The sequence below is a fragment of the Scyliorhinus canicula genome, chromosome 3, assembly GCF_902713615.1.
Source record: "Scyliorhinus canicula chromosome 3, sScyCan1.1, whole genome shotgun sequence".
NCBI classification, from domain to species: Eukaryota; Metazoa; Chordata; class Chondrichthyes; order Carcharhiniformes; family Scyliorhinidae; genus Scyliorhinus; species Scyliorhinus canicula.
In genome coordinates this window covers 273,877,402-273,896,013 of record NC_052148.1, presented here as the reverse complement: position 1 = coordinate 273,896,013, position 18,612 = coordinate 273,877,402, and the positions used below count along the sequence as shown (strand labels likewise).

The window sequence follows — 18,612 nt, the reverse complement described above, 5'->3', positions numbered from 1 at the left end:
AGCAGGAGTGATGAGATTAGTAAATGTTTATTTCATGTTGTTTAAATAATTCTGTGTCTATTCTGTGTCCAACTGTAATGATGGGTGTCAAAGGAGAGAAGTACGTTCTGGAATATTTAGAAAAAGCTTAATTTACTTAAGACAACAAATGAAAGTTATCACAGCATCTACAACACAGCTGACATCTGGCCCTCTTCACCTTTGAAAGAGTTTTCCAATGAATCCCACGTTTCCCAGAGGCCGACGTCAATTCTCATCCCATGGAACCATCCGATTAAATCACCCCTGCACCATCTCCGAGTCTGGACATTCTTCCGAAAATGTGTTACATAAGAACTAGGAGCAGGAGTAGGCCATCTGGCCCCTCGAGCCTGCTCCGCCATTCAATTAGATCATGGCTGATCTTTTGTGGACTCAGCTCCACTTTCCGGCCCGAACACCATAACCCTTAATCCCTTTATTCTTCAAAAAACTATCTATCTTTACCTTAAAAACATGTAATGAAGGAGCCTCAACTGCTTCACTGGGCAAGGAATTCCATAGATAATGCTTGATGCTTTTTGCACAGCATTTGGGACCTCTTGCTGTTAACTTCAGAATCCTTCAGTAATCCCACTGGAAAGACATGAAATGAAGATAGATTACCTAGATGCTTTGCTCTTTGAATAGCATGAAAGCCCCCTGCACCTCTACCAGTACCAGCAAGGTGCATTTTGATAGCGCCTTTATTGTAGTAAAGTGTTTCACGGGAGCGTCATCAGACAGAAAAGCACAATAAGTATCAGAGCACATGCTTGGTCAAAGAGCTACTTTTAAAGGAGGGTGGAAGACCAAGAGGTTTTGCCAGGGAAATTCCAGAACTCGGGGCCCAGAAATCTAGAGGCACGGCCTTCAATGAAGTGATTCATATCGGAGATGTTCAAGCGATCAGATTTGGTGGGGTGCAGTGGGGTTGTGGGGCTGGAAGAGAGATTAGAGGCAGGCTGACAATCAGGCCACGGAGCGATTCTGACACGAGGATGAGAAGTTTAAAATCGAGCTGTTGCTGGACAGGGAGGCTGGGTGAACGGAAGTTAGAATGTCCCCATCGTGGGGATCCCAAAATACAAAATCTCCCTGTACAATGAACTGGCGCCTTCCAGGGGCTACAATTCCATAGAACGTACAGCCTGAGTGGCCTGTGTTACTGTTTATGCTCCCCACAAGGTTCCTCCCTCCTCCTATCAGTGTAACCTCTTTTCCTTTCTCCCTGGTATTTATCCAGCTTCCCACCCATGTATCTCTGCATTTTGTGATTGTGAGAAATCCTGTTTAAAATGCCATTTTTACAACTTTAACCAGTCTCGATCTGTTTTATTTCCAGTTATCCCGCTGTTTGTGAATTCCTACAACACAATAATTTATTATCAGTAATCCGAGCTCACGAGGCACAGGATGCTGGGTAGGTGTTTGTTTTTATATCTGATATTTAGTTTTGTTACTGCTTTAATTGATCAACTAAATTCTGTGCAATGAAATTAATAGTGGGAACCCCAGTGATCAATCCAAGTTTATTAATTCAATCAGTTAGTGACTACTGGGTTCTTTAGTGATGGATTCCCATGTTGTGACGTCAAATGTTGAGTGTAGCAGCGACCGACACGAGACATTAATGAATCAGGTTGTTCAATCAATTTACATTGACCCACATTGAACAGGCTGAAAGAACTGCGGTCGGTCATTTCTCAAACGCATCCAGACGCCCTCGATAAGATCAAAGTGAAATACTGCATGTGTTTGGACATCTCAAATGGTACTGAGCAGGTTTGTCAGCAGCTGTGGAGAGAGAAACCGAGGTAAAATAAATAAATAATGCTTATTGTCACAAATAGGCTTACATTAACACTGCAATGACATTACTGTGAAAAGCCCCTAGTCACCACTTTCCGGTGCCTGTTCAGGAACACAGAGGGAAAATTCAGAATTCTCACCTGGTACGGGAATTGAACCCACGCTGCTGGCCTTGTTCTGCATCACAAACCAGCTGAGCTAAACCAGCCCCCAGGCTGGTTTAAAGGGCGGAATTCTCCAGTCTCGCCCACGGCAGGAACCGTTGCGAGAGAGAGCGGAAAATTCTGCGTTCCAGCCAGGACGCCATTCACTTTCAGCGGCCTGGGGGAACCCCAGCCGCGGTCGATGGCGGAAGATTTCAGCCAGTGTTTCAGTTCTGGCAAATGGTCGCAGGCTTCAAATTTTCCCAACATTTGTCAGATGGTCAAGCTTTGACTGACAACACGCCAGCATCTCTCCAGGTGCACAGTCAAGATTTCACTCCAGATTCGCTGGCGCTGAGTGCACAGGAAACCTGGGGGTGCGATTCGCTCTGTCACTTTGGCGGAGCGGGGCCTGATGGGGCCGGCAAGGCCAGCACCACAGAGATCCAGGCGCCACCTTTAAAGGGCAGCACGGTAGCATAGTGGTTAGCACAAATGCTTCACAGCCCCAGGATCCCAGGTTCAATTCCCGGCTTGGGTCACTGTCTGTGTGGAGTCTGCACGTTTCATAGAATTTACAGTGCAGAAGGAGGCCATTTGGCCCATCGAGTCTGCACCGGCTCCTGGAAAGAGCACCCTACCCAAGATTAACACGTCCACCCTATCCCCATAACCCAGTAACCCCACCCAACACTAAGGGCAATTTTGGACACTAAGGGCAATTTCTCATGGCCAATCCACCTAACCTGCACATCTTTGGACTGTGGGAGGAAACCGGAGCACCCGGAGGAAACCCACGCACACACGGGGAGGACGTGCAGACTCCGCACAGACAGTGACCCAAGCCGGAATCGAACCTGGGACGCTGGAGCTGTGAAGCAATTGTGCTATCCACAATGCTACCGTTCTCCCCGTGTGTGCGTGGGTTTCCTCCGGGTGCTCCGGTTTCCTCCCACAGTCCACAGATGTGCAGGTTAGGTGGATAGGCCATGATAAATTGCCCTTAGTGTCCAAATAGCCCTTAGTGTTAGGTGGGGTTACTGGGTTATGGGGATAGGGTGGAGGTATGGGGTTGGGGAGGGTGTTCCTTCGAAGAGCCGGTGCAGACTCGATGGGCCGAATGGCCTCAGAATTCTGCACTGTAAATTCTATGAATTAGTGCTGGAAATTAAATTCGTCACGGAGGACCCCCTCCCTCAACAAGCACCCCCGCACCCACCCCCTCCCGATCATTCAAGTTTCGGGTGCGCTCTTTTTCCCCTCCACCATGGAAATACAGCAGGCAAGTCCCTTCCCCGCCACACATGGAATCCCGCCCCCCCCCCCCCAAAGGGCTCCCTCAGAGGCCTACCCCCGGCATTGACCCTGGCACAGGTTGGCTCTCCCGGCGGGATTCCCTCAACTGGATCCCGTTCTTGTGAAGCTGTTGGAAGCTGTCATGTGGACCAGGTACAAATAGTCAGTGACGGGGAATCATGTGGTGGGGATGTCCATTAAAAATATTGAAATGTATTTAAATGATGTCCCCGCCAGTGAGAATCTCTATTCCCGAATCCCGGGGGATTTTGGGCCCATGTCGCCGTTTACATTGACGGCTGACACAGGCTCAGAATTCTCCCCTATAACTCCTGTTTTAAAATATTAATCCAACAGATGTACGCTTCTCTCCCAAGGCCAGCATTTATATTCCCCCTTGAGAAGGTGGCGGTGAGTTGCAGTCCATGTGGTGTAGGTGCACCCACAGTGCAGTTAGGGTCGAGGTTTCTCTTTCCACAGATGCTCCCTGACCCGCTGAATATGTGCAGCATTTTCTGTTAAGATTCCAGGCTTTTCAAATGCAAGTAGTAAACTCCGGGCCAATAAGGGAGAATTGTTCTGCGATCCTCTCAGAACTGGTCCAGGAGATCCAGTATTTCCCGATAAAGCAGTGTTCTTCAAACTTTTTTTCCGGGGACCCATTTTTACCAACCGGCCAACCTTCAGGACCCAAACCGGCCGAACTTCATGGCCCACACCAGCCGATCTTAGCGACCCACCATTTCCTCTTACCTTGTTTGCTGCTGAGTAAAAAGGAGGAAATTGTTTTGGGTCCCTTTGGCCCTCGTACTCGCTCCTCCAATGGAACCTGTTGGATGAAGGTGAAGCCTTCCGGTGTCGGAAAGTGTGGAGTCTCCATCTGTCCAAAGTTCTGCATTTGTTTCCTGTAAAATGTTATCAAATAAACCCCCCCCCCCCCCCACTTGTTAAAAAAAGTACAATAAAATGAATAAAATAAATGAAAAAAATAAAAATTAAATGAATAAAATAAATGAATAAAACCCCCCCGAACTTGTAAAAAAAAAGCTGCAACTGTTTATTAAAAAACGGCCGCACTGCGCATGCGTGCCTGATCATCGACGCACATGATCTGGCACGCATGCGCAGTGCAGCCGCATTATTTTTTACATGTTCCTGGCCATTTTGAAGGCCGCTTGCAGCCAGCGTTATTAACAGCGGCTGTTGCGCGCAGATTTGCGCGATTGGGAGCGCCGTGACGGACGGATCCGCGACCCTCCCGACACCCGCCCATGACCTACCTGCGGGTCGCGCCCCCGGGTTTGACACTGCCTGCTATAAAGACCCTCTCCACGATGTGCAGAAACCACTCACGCTCCCCTTGGAGGGATTCAGAGTCCGCGTCCAACACTCCAACTCGCAACACGTTCTAGAAGCTCATACTATGGTTACGTCTGCTTTTGGATTGAGAACTGATGAACCTAAACCATTGCTCCAAACTAATGTCTGACAGTAAGGTTACGACACGGGTTCAAATTGGCAAAGGGCAGAATTAGCCGTTAACAGAAATGTCATCACGTTTTTGTTTACGGATCTACGAAGATGAAGTCTGCGGTTTTTACTGCCCTGCTCCAGTTCTAAATAGAAACTGGGTACTCGGATAATGGAAACCGTTTGCTTAGTGTACCCTCGACGCTGACCGCAATGATCATTGCTCGCTGCATATCACAAATGGGCAGACAAAAAAAGGGAATTAATCAATAGCAAAAAGCTTTATTTCTGAGGGTTTCACAAGCGTGTGCTGCGGCAAGTGAAATGGTTAACTTGTGCTAGTTGCTGGTGAGTAATGGTGAACAAACGCTCACTTTCTTGTGTAACCTCCATTTCCTGATGTTCACAGGTATCGAATGTACAGAAAAAGTCAAACAACGGGCTTCCCTTCGCTAATTACCATCTTTTCAGCTCCCAACTATCTGGACGTCTACAATAATAAAGGTATGGCGATGTACATCACTTGTGTTACTGGCTGCCTAATTAACGTGCTGCTAACCCATTTGAAGGACGCCCTCAGACTCGGGGTCCCTACAGGGCACGATCTTGAGTACCTGAGGAAAAGATCATCTTCTGGCCGTATTTGAGGAGAATTATTTGCGATTCCCAATTTTCTTTTTAATTGTTTATTGTTTTGCGATTGGACAGTCGGCTCGAGTCCCGAAGCTTGGTGCTGAAGGATTCACATATTCACTCCCAAGTCTTGTGAGTGTCTCACCAGATGTGCTGCTACAATGAGCACATCAGCACCCTGTTTGTAAAATAAAAACAAGGAGTGGGAGGCGGTGAGAATTTTAGAGCTTAGTTTGTGTTTCAGCTACTCGCCCATCAATGGAACAAATTAAGGGTGGTGTAGAAAAGTTTATAAATCCTGCTGTATAAAATGGAAAAAAGTTGACTTGACCATTATAGTGCAGACTTGTCTGGACACATTTCACACGTGTCGAGCTATAATCAAATCCAGTCGCAATAGAAAGGAGACTGTTGGACTAGTCATCTCCTTTGAAGAGCCCAATGACAAATAACATGCCAGTGACTGAGGGAAATGAGGCTATGACAGGTGAGGACCTTGAGAGGATTGTTATCACTAAGGAGGTAGTGATGGGCAAGCTAATGGGGCTAAAGGTAGACAAGTCTCCTGGCCCTGATGGAATGCATCCCAGAGTGCTAAAAGAGATGGCTAGGGAAATTGCAGATGCACTAGTGATAATTTACCAAAATTCACTAGACTCTGGTGTGGTCCCGGCAGATTGAAAATTAGCAAACGTGACACCACTGTTTAAAAAAGGAGGTAGGCAGAGAGCGGGTAATTATAGGCCAGTTCGCTTAACTTCGGTAGTAGGGAAGATGCTGGAATCTATCATGAAGGAAGAAATAGCGAGGCATCTGGATGGAAATTGTCCCATTGGGCTGATGCAGCATGGGTTCATAAAGGGCAGGTTGTGCCTAACTAATTTAGTGGAATTTTTTGAGGACATTACCAGTGCGGTAGATAACGGGGAGCCAATGGATGTGGTATATCTGTATTTCCAGAAAGCCTTTGACAAGGTGCCACACAAAAGGTTGCTGCATAAGATAAAGATGCATGGCATTAAGGGTAAAGTAGTAGCATGGATAGAGGATTGGTTAATTAATAGAAAGCAAAGAGTGAGGATTAATGGGTGTTTCTCTGGTTGGCAATCAGTAGCTAGTGGTGTCCCTCAGGGATCAATGTTGGGCCCACAATTGTTCACAATTTACATAGATGATTTGGAGTTGCAGACGACACTAAGATGAGTGGTAAAGCAAAAAGTGCAGAGGATACTGGAAGTCTGCGGAGGGATTTGGATAGGTTAAGTGAATGGGCTAGGGTCTGGCAAATGGAATACAATGTTGGCAAATGTGAGGTTATCCATTTTGGTAGGAATAACAGCAAACGGGATTATTATTTAAATGATAAAATATTAAAACATGCCGCTGTGCAGAGAGACCTGGGTGTGCTAGTGCATGAGTCGCAAAAAGTTGGTTTACAGGTGTAACGGTGATTAAGAAGGCAAATGGAATTTTGTCCTTCATTGCTAGAGGGATGGAATTTAAGACTAGGGAGGTTATTCTGCAATTGTATAAGGTGTTAGTGAGGCCACACCTGGAGTATTGTGTTCAATTTTGGTCTCCTTACTTGAGAAAGGACGTACTGGCGCTGGAGGGTGTGCAGAGGAGATTCACTAGGTTAATCCCAGAGCTGAAGGGGTTGGATTACGAGGAGAGGTTGAGTAGACTGGGACTGTACTCGTTGGAATTTAGAAGGATGAGGGGGGATCTTATAGAAACATATAAAATTATGAAGGGAATAGATAGGATAGATGCGGGCAGGTTGTTTCCACTGGCGGGTGAAAGCAGAACTAGGGGGCATAGCCTCAAAATAAGGGGAAGTAGATTTAGGACTGAGTTTAGGAGGAACTTCTTCACCCAAAGGGTTGTGAATCTATGGAATTCCTTGCCCAGTGAAGCAGTTGAGGCTCCTTCATTAAATGTTTTCACGATAAAGATAGATAGTTTTTGAGGAATAAAGTGTTATGGTGTTCGGGCCGGAAAGTGGAGCTGAGCCCACAAAAGCTCAGCCATGATCACATTGAATGTCGGAGCAGGCTCGAGGGGCCAGATGGCCGACTCCTGCTCCTAGTTCTTATGGTTCTTTATTCCAGTTGAGATGGCAAATGACATTCCTCTATCCACCTAATTTAAGGAGCTTTGCGATATCACTGCGCCTTGAGCATTTTGTACTTCAGCATTGAGTAATAATAATAATTGCAAAAAAGGTTTCCATCTGAATTTGTTCCTCAAACTTGGCTGTTGATTGTGGGCAATGTTGATGAAATATTTTCCAATTATGACTGTCAGATACCGGTCCATGTTACTTGTGTGCTCTCGGCCTTTATAGAAATGTATTGATGGTACGGTGTTAATAATATTTTTGAGATATAGGCTGCTGATCAAGTAGCAGTAAGGCCTTGTTATTATTGTTTAAGGTTACATTGCTCATTGGTTCCTGAGATTTGGAATCGTCCAAATACTTCCGTACCAAACTGATACATTTCATTAGATGCCAGCACAGTCCCTAAAGTGGCATGGAAATAGGCTGAGGTGAGCATTCCTAAATAGTTCATTCTTCATAGAACCTTACAGCACAGAAGGTTGCCAATCGAATCAATTAGTCCCACTCCCCCACCCTTCCGCACATTGCCTCCATCCTTTCCTTTTCGAATTATTCATTCATGTTGAATCTGCTTTCACTGTCCGATCAGGCAGTACCTTCCAGATCACAACCATTTTGTGGTGTAGAAATATCTCTACTTGTTATTTCTGGGACTACAAACTGATGTATGTCGGCCTCGTTGTTCAATATACACGTTGAAGATTGTGTTATTGAGAATTTGTAGCTTTTCCTTTTTCTTTAAATGTTAGAGTACCCAATTCTTTTTTTCCCAATTAAGGGGCAATTTAGCGCGGCCAATCCACCTACCCTGCACATCTTTGGGTTAGTGGGGGCGAAACCCATGCAAACACGGGGAGAATGTGCAAACTCCACACGGACAGTGACCCAGAGCCTGGATCGAACCTGGGACCTCGGTGCAGTAGGCAGCAGTGCTAACCCACGGCGCCACCGTGCCGCCCAAGAATTTGTAACTTTTCTATTAGCCCAGTCTGATGTCTCCCAACTTTCTGTGCTGTTAACGTCAGTCAAGGCCCATTTTAACTTTGCGCTGCTAACTTTAGGGCAACACGGTGACACAGTGGTTAGCATTGCTACCTCACAGCACCGAGGTCCCAGGTTCGATCCTGGCTCTGGGTCACTGTCTGTATCGAGTTTGCACATTGTCCCTGTGTTTGCGTGGGTTTCGCCCCCACAACCCAAAGATGTGCAGGGTAGGTGGATTGGCCACGCTAAATTGCCCCTTAATTGGAAAAAATGAATTGGGAACTCTAAATTTATTTTTAAAAACCTTGGGTATTTTCTATTGTGAAAAATAATAGCTTCCAGGCACACCCAGGTTATTGTGGTTGTGAAATATATCGGAGTGTGGCATCTTGTGCTGTGCTTTGTCCAATAGATTTCTTCCAGTGGCATTCAGCTGAGTATCGTTTGACTCTGACTGGCAGTGTGAGCTAATAACGGTGAGGGCAACCACCCATCGAGGAACTGAGTGAACAAAGGGTGGAAACGGTCAATCCTATCCCATGCTCAATCCCCCAGTCCTACAAGATTATTTAGCCTGCCCCCGCCTGTTGGAATTCAACACCCTTCAGTTCAAATACCCTTCCACACAAAATAGTGAAAGGGCTGGATACCAGGTCTTTGGGTAAATTGTTCGAGATTAATGGCTTCATGGTTAAACCTCGTGAGGCTGGATGTTGGGCTGGTGGTGTTTTCCAAAGGGGACGGAGGGAATTGTCCAGTGTCAATGCTCTGGCCATCATGTGCCCAGTGTTAATGCTCTGGCCATCATGTGTCCAGTGTTAATGCTCTGGCCATTGTGTCCAGTGTTAATGCTCTGGCCATTGTGTCCAGTGTTAATGCTCTGGCCATCATGTGTCCAGTGTTAATGCTCTGGCCATCATGTGTCCAGTGTTAATGCTCTGGCCATTGTGTCCAGTGTTAATGCTCTGGCCATCATGTGCCCAGTGTTAATGCTCTGGCCATCATGTGTCCAGTGTTAATGCTCTGGCCATTGTGTCCAGTGTTAATGCTCTGGCCATTGTGTCCAGTGTTAATGCTCTGGCCATCATGTGTCCAGTGTTAATGCTCTGGCCATCATGTGTCCAGTGTTAATGCTCTGGCCATTGTGTCCAGTGTCAATGCTCTGGCCATCATGTGTCCAGTGTTGATGCTCTGGCCATTGTGTCCAGTGTCAATGCTCTTGCCATTGTGTCCAGTGTTAATGCTCTGGCCATTGTGTCCAGTGTTAATGCTCTGGCCATCATGTGTCCAGTGTTAATGCTCTGGCCATTGTGTCCAGTGTCAATGCTCTTGCCATTGTGTCCAGTGTTAATGCTCTGGCCATTGTGTCCAGTGTTAATGCTCTGGCCATTGTGTCCAGTGTTAATGCTCTGGCCATTGTGTCCAGTGTCAATGCTCTGGCCATTGTGTCCAGTGTTAATGCTCTGGCCATCATGTGTCCAGTGTCAATGCTCTGGCCATTGTGTCCCGTGTCAATGCTCTGGCCATTGTGTCCAGTGTTAATGCACTGGCCATTGTGTCCAGTGTTAATGCTCTGGCCATTGTGTCCCGTGTCAATGCTCTGGCCATTGTGTCCAGTGTTAATGCTCTGGCCATTGTGTCCAGTGTCAATGCTCTGGCCATTGTGTCCAGTGTTAATGCTCTGGCCATCATGTGTCCAGTGTCAATGCTCTGGCCATTGTGTCCCGTGTCAATGCTCTGGCCATTGTGTCCCGTGTCAATGCTCTGGCCATTGTGTCCCGTGTCAATGCTCTGGCCATTGTGTCCAGTGTTAATGCTCTGGCCATTGTGTCCAGTGTCAATGCTCTGGCCATTGTGTCCAGTGTTAATGCTCTGGCCATCATGTGTCCAGTGTCAATGCTCTGGCCATTGTGTCCCGTGTCAATGCTCTGGCCATTGTGTCCCGTGTCAATGCTCTGGCCATTGTGTCCCGTGTCAATGCTCTGGCCATTGTGTCCAGTGTTAATGCTCTGGCCATTGTGTCCAGTGTTAATGCTCTGGCCATCATGTGTCCAGTGTTAATGCTCTGGCCATTGTGTCCCGTGTCAATGCTCTGGCCATTGTGTCCCGTGTCAATGCTCTGGCCATCATGTGTCCAGTGTTAATGCTCTGGCCATTGTGTCCAGTGTTAATGCTCTGGCCATTGTGTCCAGTGTCAATGCTCTGGCCATTGTGTCCAGTGTTAATGCTCTGGCCATCATGTGTCCAGTGTCAATGCTCTGGCCATTGTGTCCCGTGTCAATGCTCTGGCCATCATGCTGTGTGGACCAGGCCCAATGGACTGACCAGCTGTCCTTTCCCATCTATTAAATTTCAGTTGTTGGTGACAGTTTGCACTAACCCCTGAATTAATTTGGGAATTTGGGTCAGTGGCCAATGACGACCTATCACCTCTCTGTGCTACCACTTCTGTCGATAAAGGGGATTGACCTGATAGAGGTCTTTAAAATACTGAAAGATTCCGATAGCATAGAAGTGGAAGATGTTTCCACTTGTGGGTGAAACCAAAACTATTGAATCTCTCAATATCAGACGGTCACTAATAAATCCAGTGGGGAATTCAGGAGAAACTTCTCCACCCAGAGAGGGGTGCGAATGTGGGACTCGCTCCCACAGGGAGGGGTGCGAATGTGGGACTCGCTCCTACAGGGAGTGGGGAGAATGGGACTCGCTCCCACAGGGAGTGGGGAGAATGTGGGACTCGCTCCCACAGGGAGTGGGGAGAATGTGGGACTCGCTCCCACAGGGAGTGGGGAGAATGTGGGACTCGCTCCCACAGGGAGTGGGGAGAATGTGGGACTCGCTCCCATGGGGAGTGGGGAGAATGTGGGACTCGCTCCCACGGGGAGTGGGGAGAATGTGGGACTCGCTCCCACAGGGAGTGGGGGAGAATGTGGGACTCACTCCCACAGGGAGCGGGGAGAATTTGGACCTCTCTCCCACAGGGAGTGTAGAGGTGAATAGTGTAGAGACATTTCGGGGGAAGCTGGATAAACACACGAGGGAGAGGGGAGCAGATGGAGATTCTGTGGAACCCTATGTAGGTGTTCTTTCAAACACCAGGAAGGATAGAACTATTTAAACTTTTTAAAATAAAAATAAGTTATTAAATTTCATTTTGTCATTAGTCATCTGTGGATGCGAGTGTCTAAAGTGTTACAATATTTGTTAGTTACGCCCAGCCACATCCCTTGGTCTCGTCTTCCTTGGTAAGCTGATACAGAAGCTGTTAGAATAATTGCCGCTATCTGAACCTTTTATTCTGCTATTTACTTCTTATAAATGTATTATGACCAGATCAGATGTTTACAACATGAGTAGATATTCCATTAGCATCTTTGTACACAACACATTAACCTCTCTCCTTATGAAATATTGAAATTGCTTTTTTAAATTATTCTAATTAAAAATACATTAGACAGATGACACCAGCAAAAGCCACATTTCTATAGCGCCTTTCACGTAACAAAATGTCCTCTGGCGTTTCACAGCAGCCTCACAAAACCAGGGGTGACACCAACCCACATAAGGAGGCATTAGAGCAGATAAACCGAATAGTTGGGGAGTGTCTGAAAGGAAGGGGGTGAGGGGTGTACGGAGGGGATTCCAAATCTTAGGCACAGCGACCAAAGGTGGAGTGACTAAAATGGTGGATTCTCAAGAAGCCAGAATTGGGTGATTGTGGACGTCCTGGAGGGTTGTGGGCTGCAGGAGATGGGGGGGGGGGGGGGAATTTTAAAATCAAGACATTGTTTCATTGGGAGCCAGCGTAGGTCACCGAGGGCACGGGTGACGGGGGGGGAATAGGACTTAGCACCAAACACGGGCAGCAGAGATTTGGGTAAAATGTGATTTTAACAAATAGTTTCTGTCTTAGGCGGAGGAAGAGATTTCAGGGAACACCCGGGAGGCTGGACAAGAGCAAGGTTTATTTACACTATACACAATAAACACAAGTGCTGCAACTTCTCACCCGGAAGGGTGAGACCTGCACCCATCCATTGCCTCAGCTGGAGGTCGAGGATCCCTCATCCACTTGGGGAGCGGACAGTTGTCCAGCAGCGGTAAGGCTGGGCCAGGAGGTGTGCAGCGTACCGCTTTCCGCCATTTCTGTGTAGAGCGTTGAGGCAGGAGCGGCACGCCCGGTTAAAGTGCTGATGCCAGAGGTGCCTGGATGCTGTCGTCGGGCAGGCCGGTGTCCATGTTGGAGTTGTTGTTGTCATCGTCGCGGATGGCCCTGAGGCTGCGTTGGGCTCTTTGGCCTCCCGGCAGGAGGTGGCGACGGCGAGCGGTGCGCTAATCTCGGTGGTGCCTCCTAGTCTGCGAGGTGGACCGCGCACGGAGTCGGGTCGGGGCACCCCGAACATGTTCCAATGGTTCCTTTGCGCGGCACCGGATGTTGTCCAGCTGGCGGCTGGCTCCACACCCTTGCATCTGGGCCAAGTAGGAGACCGGATCCGTCTCCCAGACGACCAACACAGCCATGCAGCTCCAGCCCTGAAATTCCGAGCGTAGGTCGCCAGGCTCCAAGATGCCGAGCTGCGCGTGCGATTCCGTCCTGGAACAATCCAGCCATTGGGAGGATCTGCGCACCAACGTCTGAGAAAACGAGGCTGAGGCAGCTCTGAGCCATTGTGCCATTAGTAACCCCAGTGGTGGCACGCGGGTCGTCTAACAGCGAAAAAGGAAATGAGCCAGCGTTTCTCCCAAGGCCCAGCTGCCATCTTTTTCATAGCCCGCTTGAAATCCTGGACCGCCCGCTTGGCCAACCCACTGGAGGCCGGGTAGAACACGGCTGATCTCACGTGCCGGAGCCATTTGTGGCCATGAATGATTCGAGGTTTTGAGTTGTGAACCCCACCCCAATTGTCGGACACCAGGACTTGATGTATCCCGAGCATAATAAACGTGTGTTGCAGCCTGTCCACGGTCGTTTGCATCGTCGCGGTCGGCACCCTGTGGACTTCCAGCCATTTGGAGTGGGCATTCTCCAGGACAAGGGGTGTTGCCCCCTGGAATGGGCCAGCGAATTCCACGTGGACACAGGAACGAGGAGTTCCTGGCCAAGGATGAAGCGGAGTCACTAGAGGGGCTTGCTGTTATTCTTGCTGGGCCATTCTCTTGATCTCCGAGTCCATCCCGGGCCATCAAATGTTGCTGCGAGTCAGCATCTTCATTTTGGCCACCCCTGGGTGGAGGTCCTTTAGCAAAGATCCTGCTCCTGGACAACCACTCGTGCCCCCCCACACCACGCCATCTTCCACGCTCAGCTCAGGGATCTCCGTGGTGTAGGCCCACTGATCACCTGGCAGTGCTCAATGCTGGGCCCTGTATTGAACCATATGCTGGACCCGCAAAAATTGCAGGTCCGTCTGCGTCCACTCCTTGATGTGACCGGGACAGTGACCATGATGTGGAGGGCTGCAATTACCTCCACGGTAGAAGCAGGCGGCGGCAATCTCGTGGAGAAGGGCAGGCATCTCAACGCGCCGGCCTGCGGTATCCTCGTACCTGGGCGGTCTTCCAGGGTATACACACAGACCGCTCAGAGCAAATCCCACCACTGGACCCAGGTGGATGCGATCGGAGGGATTACCCAAACCTGTTTAAATAATCCCAGTCAGACCTTGTGTTCCGTATAAATGGTAAAGGCGCATCCGTAAGCGTCCCGGTGGAATTTCCGTGCTGCAAGCACGACGGCCTAACCTTCCTCTTGACCTTCGTATAATTCCGTTTGGCATCAGTGAGTGTCCGAGATGCGAAGACTATCGGCCGTTCCGAGCCGTCGGGCATCCGGTGGGCTGGAACCGGTCCGATGCCGACGGTGAGGCGTCGCTCACAGGAGCACAGGCTTCGGGTCAAAGTGCGCGAACAGTTCCTTGCATGACAGTCGTCACTTAACCTCCTGGAACGCCTTCTGGTGCGAGAAGCCTCAGTCCAATTGGTGCCTCTTTTTCAAGAGCTGGTTGAGTGGGTTCAGTACTGTGGTTTTATTGGGTATTAATTTGCCATAATAGCTGACGGGGCCCAAGGGGAGAGCGGAGCTCTGTCAGGTCGCGGGGGATGTGGATGGGACCTGGCGGATCGCCCGCACCTTGTCCCCTACTGGGTGGCGGCCGCGACTGTCCACTCGGTACCCCAACTAAGTGACTTCTGGGGCATGAAATTTGCATTTTTCCCAATGGATACGGATGCTGGCCTGCTCAAACCTCCCGAGAACTTCGGTCAGATTCTCCATCCGCTCCCTGTTGGAGGTGCCGATAATGAGGACGTTGTGGCTGTGTATGGCCACCCTTGGTAAACCCTGCAACATATTTTCCAAAACGCACTGGAAGATGGCACAGGTGGAGGAAACGGCAAACGGCAAGCTGGTATATTCGGACCAGCCCCTGGTGGGTGTAAATCGTGACGGGTTTCCTGGAACCCGGTCCAGAACCAGCTGCAGATATGCGTGGCTCATATTGAGTTTCGTAAATGTTTTGCACCTGCTGAGCTTTGCGCACAAGTCCTCGATACGAGGGACCGGGTAACCGTCGAAGAGGGATACCTGGTTCACAGTCGTTTTATACTCCCCGCAGAGATGTACGGATCCATCAGGCATCAATACCGGGAGCACCGACGCACTCCACCCCTTTTATGACCACTGCTCACTGGCAGGTCAGAGGAGTCTCCATGAGCAACCTCCGCTGTGTTTCTCTGTTCCGCAGACAAAATAGTCCCCCAGAGTCACGGCCAAGGTGGCCCCAAATATGCAAGGAGCAGCGAGCGGCCATTGGCACATTAGCACAGTGGCTGGCACTGTGGCTTCATAACGCCAGAGTCCCAGGTTCAATTCCCGGCTCGGCTCACTGTCTGTGCAGAGTCTGCATGTTCTCCCCGTGTCTGCGTGGGTTTCCTCCGGGCTCCCAGGTTCCCTCGCCATTCACCTGAGGAAGGAGCTGCGCTCCGAAAGCTCGTGTTTGAATCAAACCTGTTGGACTTTAACCTGGTGTTGTAAGACTTCTTACTCTACTCTATTTCTGAAGCTGAGGACCTGTTCTTTAACAGCCTCATTTATTTGTCCTGTGTCCACTCCCGAGTCTCCCTCTTCCTGCACTCTCTTTTAAAATTGTACCTTCCTGAACTCCTCCCACTGGCTCATATTTCTCCTCTTGGTAATGCTGGAACTCAAAGTGTTTATATGAGCGGCCCTTTGCAAACGCAGGTTATTTATTAGAGACCATGAGTGAGAGCTTCTGTTAAAGTTAGGAAACAACTAAAGTGTTTAAAATGGTGACTAGTTTGACTGACAGTGCAAGTTTATGCCTTTCCTCCTGGGTAAATATCCAATCCGGGCGTCCTGGACGTTTGTTTATCTTCCTGTAAGATGATAGAATTTTATTTCTGCATCTCCGCAGTGGTTTGTGGGTGCAGATTGAGGGGTTTATTTATTTTTTGTTCCTACCCTATGATCCTGGTGGTGTTGTAAGTGAAAGGTCAGAGTTACTGTTTCCAGAAAGATCAAAACTAGAGGAAGTGCTGAGCAGTCCAACCGGGATAAATGGGGCCTGTCACACCTCCCAGGAAAATGCAGCAGGAAATAGCCTCCGAGTTTCCCTAATCACCGGCCTGATTTTAAACATCAAGCGTCAGTACTAATGACCTTTGTGACTTAAAGGGGCCACCATCTCTTCTGTTACTCGACTGACAAATCACTGAGGCACTTCCATATCATGACTGCAGTTAAAATTACTCTCTTTCTCCTTCACAATTAAAAACAAACGATGCTTTGCTCAATCATCTCGCACTGAATCTTCTGATGAAGACATAAATACCTTTAAAGAAGATCATACTGTAGGTATGTATCTCAGAATTCTAGTGACTTCTTTACGCAAAGAATCACCAACACTCATTAAATAGTACCTTTAATTTATTTCTTAGATTTAGTAATAAAATATCCCTTTACAAAGAACAAAGAAAATTACAGCACAGGAACAGGCCCTTCGGCCCTCCCAGCCTGCGCCGATCCAGATCCAGGCGAGATTATTGGGCAACTTTTGACGTAAATTGCTACTGGAAGTGGTGGCCCAAAGTTTGGCCCCAGGGAGAGATTTTAAACAATATTTTAAACGTTGAGATTCGTGGGGCGCAATTCTCCCAAAAGGGACCCCGAGTGAGCGGGTTTAGCCGCGTGCTTCCCCGCGTTCACAGTGCTGAGACATGGCTATTCAGCGCCGATCACGCTGAATAAGGGGCCTCAGTGGGGAAAGCGGCTGCACGTAGCCCTGTTTTGTACAGTAAGGAGCTCTGCTCGCCGGATCTGCCCAGAGTAGCGGGCAACCCTGGTCTGATTGCGTGTGAAAAATGGCACCTTCCAGTGCCACCCTGGCAGTGCCCATGCCGCCGAGCTGTCACCCAGGTGGCATTGCCAAGTTGCCAGGCTGGCACTGGCAGGGTACCCAGGTGACACCAGCGGAGCCAGAGCACCACCTTGCCCAAAGGGCATTCAGCCGGGGGCCTCCTATCCCCTGGGAGACCCCGAGTGCCGTTCCGTCTGGTCCCGGTTTGTGGAGACCAGTCCTGAATGGCGCTCACACGAGATCTCTGAGGCAAAGGGGTTGAATCCCAAAGCCTCGGGAATCTGTGATTAGAATGAGACTAACTGCCTCACTCTAATATGCAGCTTTTCCAAAACCTGATCCCCTCCATTGCGGGCGGGATTCACATTGCAGTGTCTCGCGAGATCGGATTGGCAAGCCAGACCCCAGGGGTCTCCTGGCTTTCATTGGCCATGGCCAATGTGCAACATGGCCGTTGGATCGTGCCCGGTGTTAGTGAAATTTAGGCAGCTGAATGGTGAACCACAGAATTGAACAGCTAAACAGCTGGCTTGTAATGCAGAACAAGGCAGCAGCGCAGGTTCAATTCCCGTACTGGCCTCCCTGAACAGGTGCCGGAAAGTGGTGACTAGGGGCTTTTCACAGTAACTTCATTGAAGCCTACTTGTGACTCTAAGCTATTATTATTATTATTATTATTATTATTATTATTGTGCATGAGGAGGCCATTCGGTCCATCAGGTCTGCACCGGCCCTTTGAAAGAGCATCTACTTAAGCCCACACCTCCACCCTATCCCGGTAACCCCACCTAACCTTTTATTTTGGACACTAAGGGGCAATTGATCACGGCCAATCCACCTAACCTGCACGTCCTTGCACTGTGGGAGGAAACCGGAGCACCCGGAGGAAACCCACGCAGACACGTGGAGAACGTGCAGACTCCGCACAGACAGTAACCCATGCCGGGAATTGAACCTGGGTCCCTTGCGCTGTAAACAACAGTGCTAACCAGTGTGCTGTCGTGCCACCCATGGAACGATTAAAATTGGAGATGGTTAAGAGAGCAGAATTGGACTTCCGGTGGCAGCTATGAAGCAGTAAGTCGCACATTTGGTGGCTCCCACTCGGTTCGGACTTTTGGACCTTTTTCCCCGATTTTCTACCGGACTTGAATTGTAAAACTGGTGACAGAGGCAATTGTCCACTGAATTCCCACATCAGTGCATGGAGAGAAGGACTAGAAGTGCTGGTAAAGGCAGAAACAGAAAGACAGAGAAGGCTTGGGCTGAAGCTGCAGCAGGAGACAGCATGGCGGAGACAGCATGGGGGAGACAGCATGGCGGAGACAGCATGGCGGAGACAGCATGGGGGAGACAGCATGGGGGAGACAGCATGGCGGAGACAGCATGGCGGAGACAGCATGGGGGAGACAGCATGGGGGAGACAGCATGGGGGAGGCAGCATGGGGGAGACAGCATGGGGGAGACAGCATGGGGGAGACAGCATGGGGGAGACAGCATGGGGGAGACAGCATGGGGGAGACAGCATGGGGGAGACAGCATGGGGGAGACAGCATGGGGGAGACAGCATGGCGGAGACAGCATGGCGGAGACAGCATGGGGGAGACAGCATGGGGGAGACAGTATGGCGGAGGGCCGGACCTCTGGTTTGTCGACCCAGCGGTCAACGGAGCCGCTGATGCAAGCTATTCAGGAAGGCTTTGCCAAACAGAAACGGGACTGCTTGGACCCGATAAAAGAGTCAATTGAGCGGCTG

General features: G+C 49.3%; 1 protein-coding gene across 9 annotated transcripts in view; it reads left to right on the top strand.

The window, feature by feature from the left end:
* Positions 1–18,612, top strand: part of LOC119963564 (serine/threonine-protein phosphatase 2B catalytic subunit alpha isoform) — a 400,495-nt gene that overhangs the window by 322,990 nt on the left and 58,893 nt on the right. For all 9 annotated transcript variants that reach the window (XM_038792880.1, XM_038792881.1, XM_038792873.1 and 6 more), the window contains 2 exons: positions 1,364–1,441; positions 5,149–5,243. In XM_038792880.1, the coding sequence (XP_038648808.1) occupies positions 1,364–1,441; positions 5,149–5,243 (173 nt within the window). The remainder of the gene's footprint in view (positions 1–1,363; positions 1,442–5,148; positions 5,244–18,612) is intronic.